We start from the raw sequence: 19,061 nt of genomic DNA on the forward strand, positions 1-19,061 counted from the left end.
AACTGCAACATAGGGAAACATGTGGCAAGGTTAAGCTTGGGAAGCATGCCATGTACTCATTCAGTTTTCCATCAAATCCACAATTTTAAGACAAATTGCAGAAAAAGTGGGCAAATAATTATGTATTAAGTATGCTGCAAAAGTTGTTTTATTATGAATAATTAAACATTTTATTTTACAGTGTGTTTACTGTCCCTTTAAAGTTGCTACAGGGTACAGGTATCTGTTACAACTCAAAACTTTCTTCTGTAGTTAGATATGGAGTTCCCTTTTCGTAGTATTTAAAGGGACAGTTTACTCAAAAAATTTCTCCCCTTTAATTTGTTCCCAATGATCCACTTTACCTGCTGGAGTGTATTAAATTGTTTACAAGTAGCTCCTTTACCCTTATATTGGCATGTGAAATAGTTGAGTTAGCATGTGGTATCCCCACCTATTCTGAAAGTTTGTGGCCGCAGGTCCAAGCTATAGATAAGCTTTGTAAACACAGCCAGCAGAAGAAATTACACTCCCAGTGGGCTATAGCAGAGATAAGGTAATAAAATGTTGATTTTCCATTGTTCTCTAAAAGTATTGGTGATTGTTTTATGGACAGATATAAGATAAAGAAGCAGGTATATGTGCACAATGTGATACAGTAATGAGATCTGATTATAGCTACAAGCTCAAATCATTTTATTAGGTTGTGGCTTCAAAACACAAAATCAGAGCTTTAATATACAGAAATAAACCTTAAAAAGCTAATTTTCATAATCTTTTTACTCTGCAGTTGGTGAAAAAAGCAATTGTAAACACATTAAGGGAAAACTATTTTACAGTATACTGTCCCTTTAATACTATCTCTGCACCAAGCTATGCCACAATTCCATGTGTTCTTTTGAACCAACATATTCTTTATGTTTGATTTTGTCTAACATATCGTGTTTTGAAGTTCATGCCAAGTACTAACTCTAACGCATTATCCCCCCAAGTGCACTTAGGCTTTTCTTTTTTTTTGTTTCTGAATGTTACTTGCAGAATTTCTTTACAAAACTGATCAAATTTTAACATTGCAATTCATAACCAGAATAATACAAATTCAGTTAATAAATAGGATAAGCTAAAGGAGTCTTACAGATGTATTCAATTTTGTTCTGAGTGTTCTGCCACTGAGGGCGCTTGACACACATGGGCACCAGGAACCTGATCTCATAGCTCTGGCCCGAGGATGTGCGCAGAATCTCATTCAGCCTCCAGGTGAAATCTCTGTTACTCCATATGGAGTCGGGGAAATGAACAGTGCAGAGAAGACTGAGACAGCAGCGGGGGGCAGGGGGGGGGGGAGGAGGGGGTCCTTTTCAAAAGGGGATAGGGGAAAAAAAGAAAAATGAAATTTGGAGATGAAAAGATAGAAGTAATGAATTAATGGGGTGTGAAAACACAGACAGCTATGCTGCAGTGCAAGAAATATCCATTCAAATATCTGATCATCTCATCTCCAGGGCATTCCATTTCATTTATTGGCCAATTTCTAGAAGTGGAGTCAAAATGGGTTTCTTGTTCTTAAAAAAAAAAAAGGCTCTTCACTTAATGTTGTTCTTTAAATAACAATATGGACCCTAAATAACCCTTGCTGCCTTGTGGTCTCTCAGGTCTTATGAAGTGCATGATCAAATCATATTACCAACACTGGAGTTGAATGATAAACGTTCATGGTTTCTAACAATTTAACCCCTTAACGACATGGAGGTACACTGTGTGTCCTTAAAGGACCACTAAATACAGTAACATTTAATAATTTACAAAGACAATGCAAACACATTTACTTTGAATTTGAAAAGAGCAGTAGGATATTTTCTGAAAGTTAATCCAATTTCCCCTCCCCCTGTATCATGTGACAGTCATTAGCCAATCACAAAATGCATCTATGTATATACTGTGCAGTTTGCACATGCTCAGTAGGAGCCGTAGCCTCAGAAAGTGTGATAACTAAAGTAAATTGGAAAGTTTTTGTATGCTTTATCTGAATCATGAAACTTTATTTTGACTTTGGTGGCCTTTAAGTTTTTTTTAGCCCTGTAATAGAACAGAGAGTTTACCAAAAGTAGAGCGACACCTTATTACTACATGCATTCGGCAAGAGCAGCTCTATTTAATACCTTAAGTGAAAATGACTGTCATTGAGGGGTTAAAAAAATATTCAACTTCATTCTCTTGTCAATTTTACTTTTTTCTCTTGGTAACATTTTTTGTAACTTACCTTTTTCATAAGAGCATACTGAGGTAAACTCAGGAGCGTGCATGTGTCAACTGTGTTTGCAACAATATATTTGTGACAATGTAATAAATACAGTGCTTAAGATATGCTTTATTCTGAGTAAATTGGAAAGTTTGTTTTTTTATTATATGCTCTAGCTGAATCCTAAAAGTTTAATTAAGATTTCAATGTCCCTTTAAAAAGAAAGTTTAGCACGTTTCCAAAACGTCATCACAGAACAGTAAGCGGTATCAAAAGCTTAATATTGACTCCCATGTCCCTTTAACAACGAGATATCAGAAAAACATCAGCAAATGCATAAGGCAAAGAGAATATATCCTATATATATATATATATATATATATATATATATATATATATATATATATATATATATATATATATATATATACCTCAACCTAAAACCTTTTCATGTGATTACAATAAAGCAACTTCTGACCTGCCTCAGAGTGCCTCTTGTCATTACTTGGTGATGTATACATTATATCCATGTTCTCCCCAGGACCATCTTAATAGGTGCACCACCCGGCTGAATTTACTGACCACCCAGCTAAAAGTTTAGCTAATATTAATATTTTTTATTGTTTATTGCACAAATTAACATTAAATATTAAATTTAATTAAAATGTGTGATTTGAATGAAAATGTTATAATAGAAAATATTACACTACCCCCACCCGGCTAGTAAATATATATACATACACATATCCTAAACATGCTCTCTGGGCCTCTGAGAGAATAAAATAAGTTCCCACTATAAAAAGGTTGGGCACACCTGGTTTAACATTTGACCCATTCACTGAGGCAGAGGGGTGTAGCACATGGCTTTGCAATGTAATATAGTACCCTTTAATAACCAATGTATGCACTAAATAAAGTAATAAATAAATAGATTCCCAAAACAAAATGTAATATGGTACTGAGCACCGTTTCACATGTAATGTCATGTTTGCTGTCTTTTTAGCACCAATATTTCCATAGATAAACATTTACCAGAAATGTCTGCACAGCAACCATACAGTTTAAAAATTCAGCTCCTTTTCAGGATAATATGTACTTATGTTCATCCTAGTATCATATTTAGCCCCAGTGATGTCTGTAAGAGCAAACAGCTTGTGCCATGAGTGCTGAGCTATAAATGGGTACAATCTGCAATATCCCAGGCCAATATGGATATATTTGCATTATAAAAGAATGATAATAGCTGCCTGAGGAGCACTGCCTGTCCCTCTCCTATAAATAAAAATAGGAGAGCCTGAGGCAGGGACCAAACACAAGTGTACTAACCATCCAACAGCTCGAGACTTTCCCAGGGCATGTGATTCCTGGCAGAGAATAGTGTCTGGCCTCGTGACTGGTGCTGCTCTCTGCTCAGTTTAGGGAACACTGAATTTCACAGGATGGCTGAACACAGGTGTAAAGTTATAGAAACAAAGCCAACACTTAAAACTATATCCCCAAAAGTCTAGAAGATATGGTCAAACACACGGTGCTGCATACTACAGTACTCTCATACAGAAAGCACACAGTGCTGCATACTACAGTACTTTCATACAGAAAGCACACGGTGCTGCATACTACAGTACTCTCCTACAGAAAGCACACAGTGCTGCATACTACAGTACTCTCATACAGAAAGCACACGGTGCTGCATACTACAGTACTCTCATACAGAAAGCACACGGTGCTGCATACTACAGTACTCTCATACAGAAAGCACACGGTGCTGCATACTACAGTACTCTCATACAGAAAGCACACGGTGCTGCATACTACAGTACTCTCATACAGAAAGCACACGGTGCTGCATACTACAGTACTCTCATACAGAAAGCACACAGTGCTGCATACTACAGTACTCTCATACAGAAAGCACACAGTGCTGCATACTACAGTACTCTCATACAGAAAGCACACAGTGCTGCATACTACAGTACTCTCATACAGAAAGCACACAGTGCTGCATACTACAGTACTCTCATACAGAAAGCACACAGTGCTGCATACTACAGTACTCTCATACAGAAAGCACACAGTGCTGCATACTACAGTACTCTCATACAGAAAGCACACAGTGCTGCATACTACAGTACTCTCATACAGAAAGCACACAGTGCTGCATACTACAGTACTCTCATACAGAAAGCACACAGTGCTGCATACTACAGTACTCTCATACAGAAAGCACACAGTGCTGCATACTACAGTACTCTCATACAGAAAGCACACAGTGCTGCATACTACAGTACTCTCATACAGAAAGCACACGGTGTTGCATACTACAGTACTCTCATACAGAAAGCACACGGTGCTGCATACTACAGTACTCTCATACAGAAAGCACACACAGTGCTGCATACTACAGTACTCTCATACAGAAAGCACACACAGTGCTGCATACTACAGTACTCTCATACAGAAAGCACACAGTGCTGCATACTACAGTACTCTCATACAGAAAGCTCACGGTGCTGCATACTACAGTACTCTCACATAGAAAGCACACAGTGCTGCATACTACAGTACTCTCATACAGAAAGCACACGGTGCTCCATACTACGGTACTCTCATACAGAAAGCACACGGTGCTGCATACTACAGTACTCTCATACAGAAAGCACACAGTGCTGCATACTACAGTACTCTCATACAGAAAGCACACGGTGCTGCATACTACAGTACTCTCATACAGAAAGCACACAGTGCTGCATACTACAGTACTCTCATACAGAAAGCACACAGTGCTGCATACTACAGTACTCTCATACAGAAAGCACACAGTGCTGCATACTACAGTACTCTCATACAGAAAGCACACAGTGCTGCATACTACAGTACTCTCATACAGAAAGCACACAGTGCTGCATACTACAGTACTCTCATACAGAAAGCACACAGTGCTGCATACTACAGTACTCTCATACAGAAAGCACACAGTGCTGCATACTACAGTACTCTCATACAGAAAGCACACGGTGCTGCATACTACAGTACTCTCATACAGAAAGCACACAGTGCTGCATACTACAGTACTCTCATACAGAAAGCACACAGTGCTGCATACTACAGTACTCTCATACAGAAAGCACACAGTGCTGCATACTACAGTACTCTCATACAGAAAGCACACGGTGCTGCATACTACAGTACTCTCATACAGAAAGCACACAGTGCTGCATACTACAGTACTCTCATACAGAAAGCACACAGTGCTGCATACTACAGTACTCTCATACAGAAAGCACACGGTGCTGCATACTACAGTACTCTCATACAGAAAGCACACGGTGCTGCATAATACAGTACTCTCATACAGAAAGCACACAGTGCTGCATACTACAGTACTCTCATACAGAAAGCACACAGTGCTGCATACTACAGTACTCTCATACAGAAAGCACACAGTGCTGCATACTACAGTACTCTCATACAGAAAGCACACAGTGCTGCATACTACAGTACTCTCATACAGAAAGCACACGGTGCTGCATACTACAGTACTCATACAGAAAGCACACGGTGCTGCATACTACAGTACTCTCATACAGAAAGCACACAGTGCTGCATACTACAGTACTCTCATACAGAAAGCACACGGTGCTGCATACTACAGTACTCTCATACAGAAAGCACACAGTGCTGCATACTACAGTACTCTCATACAGAAAGCACACAGTGCTGCATACTACAGTACTCTCATACAGAAAGCACACAGTGCTGCATACTACAGTACTCTCATACAGAAAGCACACAGTGCTGCATACTACAGTACTCTCATACAGAAAGCACACAGTGCTGCATACTACAGTACTCTCATACAGAAAGCACACAGTGCTGCATACTACAGTACTCTCATACAGAAAGGTATTGATATTATTGCACTGGTCTGCAAAGCAACAATATTACCTGTCTCCTAATTTAAATGGACATGAAAGATAAAATCAAGATAGGGACACACAATTTTAATAGATGACTCAATTTACTTCTATTACCACATTTACTTTCTAGACTCAGAGGCAGTTGCTATCTAGTGATTAGTGGCTTCATACACTATATGGCCAAAAGTGTATGGCCCCTGACCATGACACCTATATGAGCTTGTTGGACATCCCATTACAAAACTATGTGCATTAACCCTTTCCGGTCCTATTCATTTTTAATAAGTGCGCAGGTCTTATTTATTTTACCATCAGCCTTAGGGATACAGATGGGAAGTGTGCAGCTATTTTATTATGTGAAAGTGATGTGTCACATATATATGACCCTGGAGGGCGGAATCATTTATGGTGTTTGGTGTGTGTATATATATATATATATATATATATATATCCACAGACTGACAAATAGGCTCAGCCTATTACACACTGCCAGGCTCCTCCCTCCCTCTCATAGCCTCCCTATTCAGGGACAGCAGGGAATTTCTGATGGCTGTTGGCCAGTGCCGTCTGAGTAGTTCCGCTTCCTGCAGCGGTCCCCGTGCCTGCGGCGTCTGTCTGGTACCAGTGATCCAATAACACATAATTCACCAGCACTGCAAGTCTATAAATAAATGTTAATCTTTATTATAGACCCATTAAAATAAGCAACGTTGCATGACTAAGGGGTTAACCCCGAAACATAGCTTATTTTAATTGGTCTATAATAAAGATTAACATTTATTTAAAGACTTGCAGTGCTGGTGAATTATGGGTTATTGGATATAGATAGGGGTATTGCAGTTTACCCCACCACTGTGCACTATTACAGTGGTGCTGTTTTCCCATCGTTGTGTATTGGTACCAGCGATCAGTGCACAGCGCCACATCTAGCCTAGCTATGCACCGATCACTGGTAATGTCACTGGGAACTTCCTCACCTTTCCGGTCCTATGTCGGAATATATCCGACATTGGACTGCAAGCTGTAAAACCCTTTGTCGGATATATTCCGACATAGGACCGGAAAGGGTTAATATGGAATTGTCCCGCCCTCCCCTGGTATCTAAACCATCCTCCACTATTCTGGGAAGGCTTCCCACAAGACTTTGAGTGTGTCTGTGGGAATTTGTGCCCATTTAGCCAAAAAGAGCATTTGTGAAGAAAGACACCAATGTTGGAAAATAAGGTCTGGCTCCCAATCGGCATTCCAATTCACCCCAAAGGTGTTTGATGGGGTTGAGGTCAGGGATCTATGCAGGCCACTCAAGTTATTCTACACTAAACTCATCAAACCATGCCTTCATGGAGCATAAATATATCAAATATGTATGTTTCAAATCATTAGGGCTATTGCAAGCCCAAATATTTGTACACATCACAGGCCTGCATAAGCAGGACATTTACAGGACAAAACTTCTCAGGGCTAATCTATGACACAAATTATATCTCAGACTAATATCACTCACAAAACATGTGCTACACATGAAACATGTAAAATGTATAAAATTGTGCCATCATGATGTAATCATCAATTACTATTGGGAATATCACTCCTGGCCAGCAGGAGGAGGCAAAGAGCACCACAGCTGCTATATATGTCACTTCCCTTACCCATAACCTCCAGTCATTCAGCCAAAGGTAAATGGAAAAAGAAGATAACACAAAGGTGTAGAGGTGCCTGAGGTTTTAGTTAAAAATAACCGTCTTAAAATAAAGGGTGGGCAGTGGACTCACTATATCCGGAAAGAAATACATTTATCAGGTAAGCAAAAAACAGAATTTATGCTTACCTGATAAATTTCTTTCTCCAACGGTGTGTCCGGTCCACGGCGTCATCCTTACTTGTGGGAATATTCTCTTCCCGAACAGGAAATGGCAAAGAGCACAGCAAAAGCTGCCCATATAGCCCCTCCTCAGGCTCCGCCCCCCAGTCATTCGACCGACGGTTAGGAGAAAAAAAGGAGAAACTATAGGGTGCCGTGGTGACTGTAGTGAATAGAGAAAGAAATTTATCAAACCTGATTAAAAAACCAGGGCGGGCCGTGGACCGGACACACCGTTGGAGAAAGAAATTTATCAGGTAAGCATAAATTCTGTTTTCTCCAACTTTGGTGTGTCCGGTCCACGGCGTCATCCTTACTTGTGGGAACCAATACCAAAGCTTTAGGACACGGATGAAGGGAGGGAGCAAATCAGGTTACCTAAACAGAAGGCACCACGGCTTGCAAAACCTTTCTCCCAAAAATAGCCTCCGAAGAAGCATAAGTATCAAATTTGGCAAAAGTGTGCAGAGAAGACCAAGTCGCTGCCTTACATATCTGATCAACAGAAGCCTCGTTCTTGAAGGCCCATGTGGAAGCCACAGCCCTAGTGGAGTGAGCTGTGATTCGTTCAGGAGGCTGCCGTCCGGCAGTCTCATAAGCCAATCGGATAATGCTTTTCAGACAGAAAGAAAGGGAGGTAGCAGTAGCTTTTTGTCCTCTCCTCTTACCAGAGTAAACGACAAACAAAGATGAGGTTTGTCTAAAATCCTTTGTTGCTTCTAAATAGAACTTTAAAGCACGAACTACATCTAAATTGTGTAACAAACGTTCCTTCTTTGAAACTGGTTTCGGGCACAGAGAAGGAACAACTATTTCCTGGTTAATATTCTTGTTGGAAACAACTTTTGGAAGAAAACCAGGCTTGGTACGCAAAACGACCTTATCTGAATGGAACACCAGATAGGGTGGATCATACTGCAAAGCAGATAGTTCAGAAACTCTTCTAGCAGAAGAAATAGCAACCAAAAACAGAACTTTCCAAGATAGTAACTTGATATCTATGGAATGTAAAGGTTCAAACGGAACCCCTTGAAGAACTGAAAGAACTAAATTTAGACTCCAAGGAGGAGTCATGGGTCTGTAAACAGGCTTGATTCTGACCAAAGCCTGTACAAAAGCTTGTACATCTGGCACAGCTGCCAGGCGTTTGTGTAACAAAACAGATAAAGCAGAAATCTGTCCTTTTAGAGAACTCGCTGACAACCCTTTATCCAAACGCTCTTGGAGAAAGGAAAGAATCTTAGGAATTTTAATCTTACTCCAGGAGAATCCCTTGGATTCACACCAACAGATATATTTTTTCCATATTTTATGGTAAATCCTTCTAGTCACAGGTTTTCTGGCTTGGACCAGAGTATTTATCACTGAATTTGAAAACCCACGCTTGGATAAAATCAAGCGTTCAATTTCCAAGCAGTCAGCTGCAGAGAAACTAGATTTGGATGTTCGAATGGACCTTGTACTAGAAGATCCTGTCTCAAAGGTAGCTTCCATGGTGGAGCCGATGACATATTCACCAGGTCTGCATACCAAGTCCTGCGTGGCCACGCAGGAGCTATCAGAATCACAGAGGCCTTCTCCTGTTTGATCCTGGCTACGAGCCTGGGAAGGAGAGGAAATGGTGGAAACACATAAGCTAGGTTGAACGACCAAGGCGCCACTAATGCATCCACTAGAGTCGCCTTGGGATCCCTGGATCTGGACCCGTAGCAAGGAACCTTGAAGTTCTGACGAGATGCCATCAGATCCATATCTGGAATGCCCCATAATTGAGTTAAATGGGCAAAGACCCCGGATGGAAAGTCTGACGACTCAGATAATCCGCCTCCCAGTTGTCTACTCCTGGGATGTGAATAGATGGCAGGAGTGATCCTCATCCCATTTGATGATCTTGGATACCTCTCTCATCACCAAGGAACTTCTTGTTCCTCCCTGATGGTTGATGTAAGCTACAGTCGTCATGTTGTCCGACTGGAATCTTATGAATCCGGCCTTCGCTAGTTGAGGCCAAGCCTGGAGCGCATTGAATATCGCTCTCAGTTCCAGGATGTTTATCGGGAGAAGAGACTCTTCCCGAGACCATAGGCCCTGAGCTTTCAGGGAGTCCCAGACCACGCCCCAGCTTAATAGACTGGCGTCGGTCATGACAATGACCCACTCTGGTCTGCGGAAACTCATTCCCTGAGACAGGTGATCCTGAGTCAACCACCAACGGAGTGAGTCTCTGGTTACCTGGTCTACTTGAATCTGGGGAGACAAGTCTGCATAGTCCCCATTCCACTAATTGAGCATGCACAGTTGTAATGGTCTTAGATGAATTTGAGCAAAAGGAACTATGTCCATTGCTGCAACCATCAATCCTACTACTTCCATGCACTGAGCTATGGAAGGCTTGACAAGCGTTCAGAAGCTTTGACTTTCTGACCTCTGTCAGGAAGATCTTCATTTCTAAAGAATCTATTATTGTTCCCAAAAAGGGAACTCTTGTTGAACTCTTGTTGACGGAGACAGAGAACTCTTTTCTACGTTCACCTTCCACCCATGAGATCTGAGAAAGGCTAGAACAATGTCTGTATGAGCCTTTGCCTTGGAAAGGGACGACGCTTGAATTAGAATGTCGTCTAGATAAGGTGCCACTACAATGCCTCTCGGTCTTAAGACCGCTAGAAGGGACCCTAGCACCTTTGTGAAAATTCTGGGAGCAGTGGCTAAACCGAACGGAAGAGCCACAAACTGGTAATGTTTGTCCAGAAAGGCGAACCTTAGGAACTGATGATGATCTTTGTGGATAGGAATATGTAGGTACGCATCCTTTAAATCCACGGTAGTCATATATTGACCCTCCTGGATTGTAGGTAAAATTGTTCGAATGGTTTCCATTTTGAATGAAAAATTTGTCTGAAAGTTCCCTCTTTTTTGGGAACTACAAACATGTTTGAGTAAAACCCCTGACCTTGTTCCACTGTTGGAACTGGGTGTATCACTCCCATCTTTAACAGGTCTCCTACACAATGTAAGAATGCCTGTCTCTTTATTTGGTCTGAAGATAAGCGAGACATGTGGAACCTTCCCCTTGGAGGAAGTTCCTTGAATTCTAGAAGATAACCCTGAGAGACTATTTCTAGTGCCCAGGGATCCGGAACATCTCTTGCCCAAGCCTGAGCAAAGAGAGAGAGTCTGCCCCCTACTAGATCCGGTCCCAGATCGGGGGCTACCCCTTCATGCTCTTTTGGTAGCAGCAGCAGGCTTCTTGGCCTGTTTACCCTTGTTCCAGCCTTGCATTGGTTTCCAAGCTGGCTTAGCCTGGGAAGCATTAGCCTCTTGTCTAGAGGCTGCAGAGTTAGAAGACGGTCCGTTCCTGAAGTTACGAAAGGAACGAAAATTGGACTTATTCTTAGCCTTAAAAGGCCTATCCTGTGGGAGGGCATGGCCCTTCCCCCCAGTGATGTCTGAAATAATCTCTTTCAATTTTGGCCCAAAAAGGGTCTTACCTTTGAAAGGGATATTAAGCAATTTTGTCTTGGAAGATACATCCGCCGACCAAGACTTTAGCCAGAGCACTCTGCGCGCCACAATTGCAAACCCTGAATTTTTCGCCGCTAATCTCGCCAATTGCAAAGCGGCATCTAAAATAAAGGAATTAGCTAACTTAAGTGCGTGAATTCTGTCCATGACTTCCTCGTATGGAGTCTCCTTATTGAGCGACTTTTCTAGTTCATCGAACCAAAAACACGCTGCCGTAGTGACAGGAATAATGCACGAAATTGGTTGGAGGAGGAAACCTTGCTGAACAAAAATCTTTTTAAGCAAACCCTCCAATTTTTTTATCCATAGGATCTTTGAAAGCACAATTGTCCTCAATGGGAATAGTCGTGCGTTTGGCTAGCGTAGAAACTGCCCCCTCAACCTTAGGGACTGTTTGCCATGTGTCCTTCCTTGGGTCGACCATGGGGAACAATTTCTTAAATATAGGAGGTGGGACAAAAGGTATGCCTGGTTTCTCCCACTCCTTAGTCACTATGTCCGCCACCCTTTTAGGTATCGGAAAGGCATCAGGGTGCACGGGACCTCTAGGAATTTGTCCATTTTGCCCAATTTTTCTGGAATGACCAAAGAGTCACAATCATCCAGCGTAGTTAGTACCTCCTTAAGTAAGGCGCGGAGATGCTCTAACTTAAATTTAAACGTCACAACATCAGGTTCTGCCTGTTGAGAAATTCTTCCTGAATCAGAAAGTTCTCCCTCCGACAAACCCTCCCTCACTGCCACTTCTGACTGGTGCGAGGGAATGACAGATAAATTATCATCAGCGCACTCTTGCTCTACTGTATTCAAAACTGAGCAATCACGCTTTCTTTGAAATGCTGGCATTTTGGATAAAATATTAGCTATAGAATTATCCATTACAGCCGTTAATTGTTGCATAGTAACAAGCATTGGCGCGCTAGATGTACTAGGAGTCGCCTGCGCGGGCATAACTGGTATTGACACAGAAGGAGAGGAGGAAGAACTATCCCCACTACCTTCATTTGAGGAATCATCTTGGGCAACCTTATTAAATGTGACAGTACTGTCCTTACTTTGTCTGGACGCCATGGCACAATTATCACATACATTTGAAGGGGGGACCACCTTGGCCTCCATACATACAGAACATGTTCTATCTGAAGACAGGCTTATACAGGCTATTAATGCAATAAAACCGTTTTTAAACAAAACCGTTACTGTCTCTTTAAATGTTAAACAGAGCACACTTTATTTCTGAATGTGTGAAAAACTATGAAGGAAATATCCGATCTTTACCAAATTTGCACCCTAGTGTCTTAATGCTTTAAAAGTATTGCATCCCAATTTTCAAGTTTGTAACCCCTTAAATGAGGAAACCGGAGTTGTTTTAACAATTAGCAACTTTAACCCACTACAGTCCCAGCCACAGCGTTTGCTGCGGCTTCACCTGTCCTTGGGGGTTATACGACACCAAAATAAGCCTTCCAGGAACGTTTCTAATGGCCACCAGACCCTCTCACGTGAAGCTGCATGCACTGCATCCAAAAGAAACTGCGCAATAATGGCGCGAAAATGAGGCTCTGCCTACTATAGTGAAAGGCCCTTCCTGACTGGGAAGGTGTCTAAACGACTGCCTGGCGCCTAAAAACGTTCCCCAATTCTAAGGTTTTAAAAAACACTTCAAATCTCATATAAAAATAGAATAAAGCAATCGATTTAGCCCCCAAGAGTGTCAACCAGTATATAGCCCATTAATAAGCCTTCATTCTGTTATGAGTCTAAGAAAATGGCTTACCGATCCCAAAGAGGGAAAATGACAGTCTTCTAGCATTACACAGTCTTGTTAGAAAATGGACTAGTCATACCTTGAGCAGAAAAGTCTGCAAACTGTTCCCCCCAACTGAAGTTCTCTGGGCTCAACAGTCCTGCGTGGGAACAGCAATTGATTTTAGTTACTGCTGCTAAAATCATACTCCTCTTTTAAACAGAACTCTTCATCCTTTTCTGTTTTAGAGTAAATAGTACAAACCGGCACTATTTTAAAATAACAAACTCTTGATAGAAGAATAAAAAACTACAACTAAACACCACATACTCTTCACCATCTCCGTGGAGATGCTACTTGTTCAGAGCGGCAAAGAGAATGACTGGGGGGCGGAGCCTGAGGAGGGGCTATATGGGGTGCTCTTTGCCATTTCCTGTTGGGGAAGAGAATATTCCCACAAGTAAGGATGACGCCGTGGACCGGACACACCAATGTTGGAGAAATTATGTTTTCTTTCCTAAGATATGGTGAGTCCACAGAATCATCAATTACTAGTGGGAACCAATACTCAAGCTAGAGGACACAGATGATTAGGGAGGGACAAGACAGGTAACCTAAACAGAAGGCACCACTGCATGAAGAACCTTTCTCCCAAAAGAAGCCTCAGCTGAGACAAAAAAATCACATTTGGAAAAAGTATGCAGAGAGGACCAAGTTGCAGCCTTGCAAATCTGTTCTACAAAAGCTTCCTTCTTGAAAGCCCAAGAAAAAGGGACAGCCCTAGTGAAATGAGCTGAAATTCTCTCAGTAGGCTGCTGTCCAGCAGTCTCATAAACCAAACGCATTATAGTACTCAACCAAAGAGAAAGAGAAGTAGCTGAAGCTTTCTGACCTTTATGTTTCCCAGAGAAACAAACAGCAAACTGGCGATTATCCTTAGTCGCCTGTAGATAGAAAATAAAAGCACACACAACATCAAAGTTGTGCAACAAACGTTCCTTATGAGAAGAAAGATAAGGACACAGAGAAGGAACAACAATTTTCTGATTAATATATCTATCCGAAACCACTTAGGAAGAAAACCTAACTAGTACAAATAACCACCTTAACTGCATGAAAGATAAGATAAGGTAAATCACACTGCAAAACTGAGAGCTCCGAGACTCTCCAAGCAGAAAAGATAGCAATGAGAAACAAAACCTTCCAAGATAACAACTTAATATCTATGGAAAGTAAAGTCTCAAACAGAGCCTACTGCAAAACTTAAAGAACAAGGGTAAAACCCTAAGGGGGAGCAACTGACTTAAACACAGGCCTGATGTAGACCAGTGCCTGACAAAAATATTGCACATCTAGCACGTCCACCAGATGCTTATGTAGCAAAAAAGACAATGCAGAAAAATGACCCTTCAGGGTACTGACTGATAAACCCTTTTCCAGACCACCCAGGAGAAAGGATAAAAAATTCAGAAAAACCCCTGCTTAGACAAAACTAAGCATCCAATCTTCAAGCAGTCAGCTTCAGAGATTTTGATGAAGGAAAAGACCAAGAATCAGAAGTCCTTCCTCAGAGGTAGTCTCCAAGGTGGAGAGACGACATTTCCACTAGGTCTGCATACCAGATCCTGCGATTCCACGCAGGGGCTAATAAAATCACTGCCGCTCTCACCTGAAAATATGAGTAATGACTCATGGAAAGAGAAAAAACAGAGGAAAAATGTATGCAAGACTGAAATCCAAGAAAAACGTCAGAATATCTATCAGGACGGTTTGCGGATTCCATGACCATAAACCGTACCTTCGAAACTTGGCGCTCTGTCGAAACGCCCACAGGAGCCAACTCCTAAAACCCCCCATGTGAGGGTCTACCTAGAGAACACTTCCGGATGGAAATGCTCACTCCCCGGGATGAATTATTAGTTTGTTTAGAAGTCCGACTCCCAATTGTCCATCCCTGGAAAGTGGATGACCGACAGCAAATGTGAGCTTCCTCCCACTGAACAACCCAAGTCACCTCCTACATGGCTAAGGAACCACTAGTTCCTTCCTAATGGTTGATATAAACCCTTGAGGTGATACTGTCCGACTGGAACCAAGCTAGGGACGACTGAGGTCAAGTCATCAGAGCATTGCGAATTGCTCTCAACTCCAAGATGTTTAAAGAGGAGAGCAGACCCCTCCAAGGCCATAATCCTTAAACAAGACCCAGACAGCTTACCAGCCCAGCAGGTTGGCATCCGTGGTCATATCACCCAGGAATATCTCCAGAAGCACGCGCCCGGAGATAGATACTCCTGAAAAAATACAACGGAAGAAAGTCTCTTGTCATCTGATCTAAATCTATCCTTTAAGACAGATCCGAAAGTTCTCCATGCCATGGAAAATTGGCATCCGTGGTCATATCACCCAGGAATATCTCCAGAAGCACGCGCCCGGAGATAGATACTCCTGAAAAAATACAACGGAAGAAAGTCTCTTCCGTTAGCTCGAAGTCAGGATGATACCTGAACTATATATTGTCCAGAAAAACACACTTGCAATATCCCAAGACCCAGACAGCTTACCAGCCCAGCAGGTTGGCATCCGTGGTCATATCACCCAGGAATATCTCCAGAAGCACGCGCCCGGAGATAGATACTCCTGAAAAAATACAACGGAAGAAAGTCTCTTGTCATCTGATCTAAATCTATCCTTTAAGACAGATCCGAAAGTTCTCCATGCCATGGAAAATAGCAAAAGGAATAATGTCTATGGAATACCATCATACCAATTCCCTCCATACACAGGGTCACAGAAAAGTGAAGAAATATCAACTGCAGCTAAATCCAAACTCCCAACCTCCTGGTTGCAAGATGGCTAAGCTATCCACCGGCCACTATAGCTTACTGTTGGCCGGACAGAAGACTGCAGAGTGGGGAAAAGGAAAAAATCTGACCTCTGAAAGACATCTCCTAGATAAAGAATCAAATAAGGTGTTCCCAGGTGGTCTCCCATCAAGGTACTGACCAGACCTGACCCTGCATAACTTCTGAGATCAAACGAAATTGGGTGCATTCAGGGTATTGTGGCGGTAGTCACAAATAAATTACCCTTGTGGATAGAACAAGGAAACTCTTCTCCAGATTAATTTCCTATCCCCGGAAAAGAAGATTGGACAAGATTTCTTTTTAAAGAGAGTTAGCTCGAAGTCAGGATGATACCTGAACTATATATTGTCCAGAAAAACACACTTGCAATATCCCAAGACCCAGACAGCTTACCAGCCCAGCAGGTTGGCATCCGTGGTCATATCACCCAGGAATATCTCCAGAAGCACGCGCCCGGAGATAGATACTCCTGAAAAAATACAACGGAAGAAAGTCTCTTGTCATCTGATCTAAATCTATCCTTTAAGACAGATCCGAAAGTTCTCCATGCCATGGAAAATTGGCATCCGTGGTCATATCACCCAGGAATATCTCCAGAAGCACGCGCCCGGAGATAGATACTCCTGAAAAAATACAACGGAAGAAAGTCTCTTGTCATCTGATCTAAATCTATCCTTTAAGTAGCATCCACCTTAGCTAATGATGGCTCAGGGTCAAATATATATATATCAATACATAAAGAACAAAAAGGTACTGGGGGTTCCACCTGGGCATCAAAACATAAGCTACAGGTAACATCCTGCACAGCCTCCTGATCCATAATACAAAAAGAAGCAAATAAAAAAATTTTTTATTTTTTTTTTACTTTATTTTTATCTTTTAAAGGGACAGTCTAGTCCAAAAAAAAAAAAACTTTCATGATTCAGATAGGGCATGTAATTTTAATCAATTTTCCAATTTACTTTTATCACCAATTTTTCTTTGTTCTCTTGGTATTCTTAGTTGAAAGCTTAACCTAGGAGGTTCATATGCTAATTTCTTAGACCTTGAAGGCCGCCTCTTAAGAATGCATTTTAACAGGTTTTTCACCACTAGAGGGTGTTAGTTCCTGTTTTTTCATATAGATAACACTGTGCTCGTGCACGTGAAGTTACCTGGGAGCCATCACTGATTGGCTAAACTGCAAGTCTGTCAAAAGAACTGAAATAAAGGGTCAGTCTGCAGAGGCTTAGATACAAGATAATTACAGAGGTAAAAAAATATATAAATATAACTGTGTTGGTTATGCAAAACTAGGGAATGGGTAAACAAGGGATTATCTATCTTTTAAAATAATAACAATTCTGGTGTAGACTGTCCCTTTAACAAAGGATATAATACAGAACCAAAAAAGTTCTTAAATAAATATTCCCTTGAAACTTACCAAATCAAGAAAACATACCCCAGGCAACCCTCTACACCTCAGAAGAATTACTGAGGTGCCCTACCTGTCTTGCAACCCAAAGCAAACTGAGGAAAAAAACGATCCCGTTTACAATCTGGATTTCCAGAGAAGCAAAAACATCAAGAAGAGCGGAGCTATCTGAAATATGGGCACCTCACTATTACAGGAAGTGAAAAAAGCGCCAAGAACCTCAGAACCTCCCTAAAAGGGGCAGTCCTACAGCTGACAAAAAAGCCTTTTTTATTTTAAAACAACTTTCTTGAAAAACAGGCTTAAAAACAAACAATAACCCCCCCAAAAAGTACATAATCTGTTACTAAAAACGGATCCTCACTGAGCCATCAATAAAATAAATAACTCCTCACACTAACAGTGCCTGCAAAAACTGCCATAAAAACCTGCACCCTGACAGGAATAATAAAAAACGTCCCTGCACTGTTTCAGCTGAATAAGTGGCAATTTTTTCCGTGCTACATAGAAAAATAAAACTGGCACTTACCTCAATATTCATCTGTCCTGCAACAGGACAGCTCACCTGGTTTGAGAGAATGCCATCCCTCACATGGACCTGTGGAAATACAGAAAGACTGAGTAAACTCACTAAGGCTATCTAAATAGGGCAGCAAAATGTTTTGTACCCCACAAGTTCCCAATTGCTTAAAAGCCACCATTGCCCTACTGAAGAGACTGACATGGGCTATAGCTAGACCCTTTAGAAATATCAGAGCAAACCTCTTGATTGTAGATCAGACACCAAAACTTCACCTTCTCCTTGCACCGCAGGCAAAGAGAATGATGGGGGTTATGGGTAAGGGAAGTGACATATATAGCAGCTTTGCTGTGGTGCTCTTTGCCTCCTCCTGCTGGCCAGGAGTGATATTCCCACTAGTAATTGATGATACCGTGGACTCACCATATCTTAGGAAATAAATATATATTAAAAAAATATATTATATATATATATTATTTTTTTTTAAATGTTGTATAAGGGTGGAACAAATGTGAAAGATCAAATATGTAATATCTTAACCCCCTTACACATTTTGTATAAAGTAACATAATATCTACACCATGTGAAAATTCATTCAAACATCATATTCCCTGAAGTAGAGTGACAGTGAGTATTTAATTGTGAAACGTACCTTAGGATAGGGGAAACTTCCCAGTGCCAGCTAGAAAAAAGAGAGAGGCAGAGACCAAACATTAGATGACAGTGTGTTTAAAGAGAGTCATTTTCACTATTCCTTAAGTGTTTGCACCATACAAATATAATACAATGCTAAAATTAGTAGACATTTAAGGGATATTAAGGTCAAAAATGATCATCAATCTATTGCAAAAGTCATTATACATTACAAATATGACTAACTACCTTGCGCTGTCAAAATATATATATATATGCATATATAAAAAAGAACTCCATTTGGGCGGTGCTCATGCAAGAGCCAGATGTTGATAATGTGAATGCATTTGTGGAGCTCA

The 19,061-nt window shown here is 41.2% G+C and overlaps 1 protein-coding gene across 2 annotated transcripts in view; it reads right to left on the minus strand.

Annotated features, from left to right (window-relative positions):
- MAP2K5 (mitogen-activated protein kinase kinase 5) overlaps positions 1 to 19,061 on the minus strand; it is a 314,237-nt gene that overhangs the window by 72,531 nt on the left and 222,645 nt on the right. Inside the window, exon 17 of one of the 2 annotated variants that reach the window (XM_053718509.1) lies at positions 18,722 to 18,751. The exons of the other annotated variant lie outside the window; for it this stretch is intronic. Coding sequence (XP_053574484.1) covers positions 18,722 to 18,751 — 30 coding nt within the window. The remainder of the gene's footprint in view (positions 1 to 18,721; positions 18,752 to 19,061) is intronic. 2 annotated transcript variants of the gene reach the window in all.

Source organism: Bombina bombina, chromosome 6 (genome assembly GCF_027579735.1).
Source record: "Bombina bombina isolate aBomBom1 chromosome 6, aBomBom1.pri, whole genome shotgun sequence".
Lineage (NCBI taxonomy): Eukaryota > Metazoa > Chordata > Amphibia > Anura > Bombinatoridae > Bombina > Bombina bombina.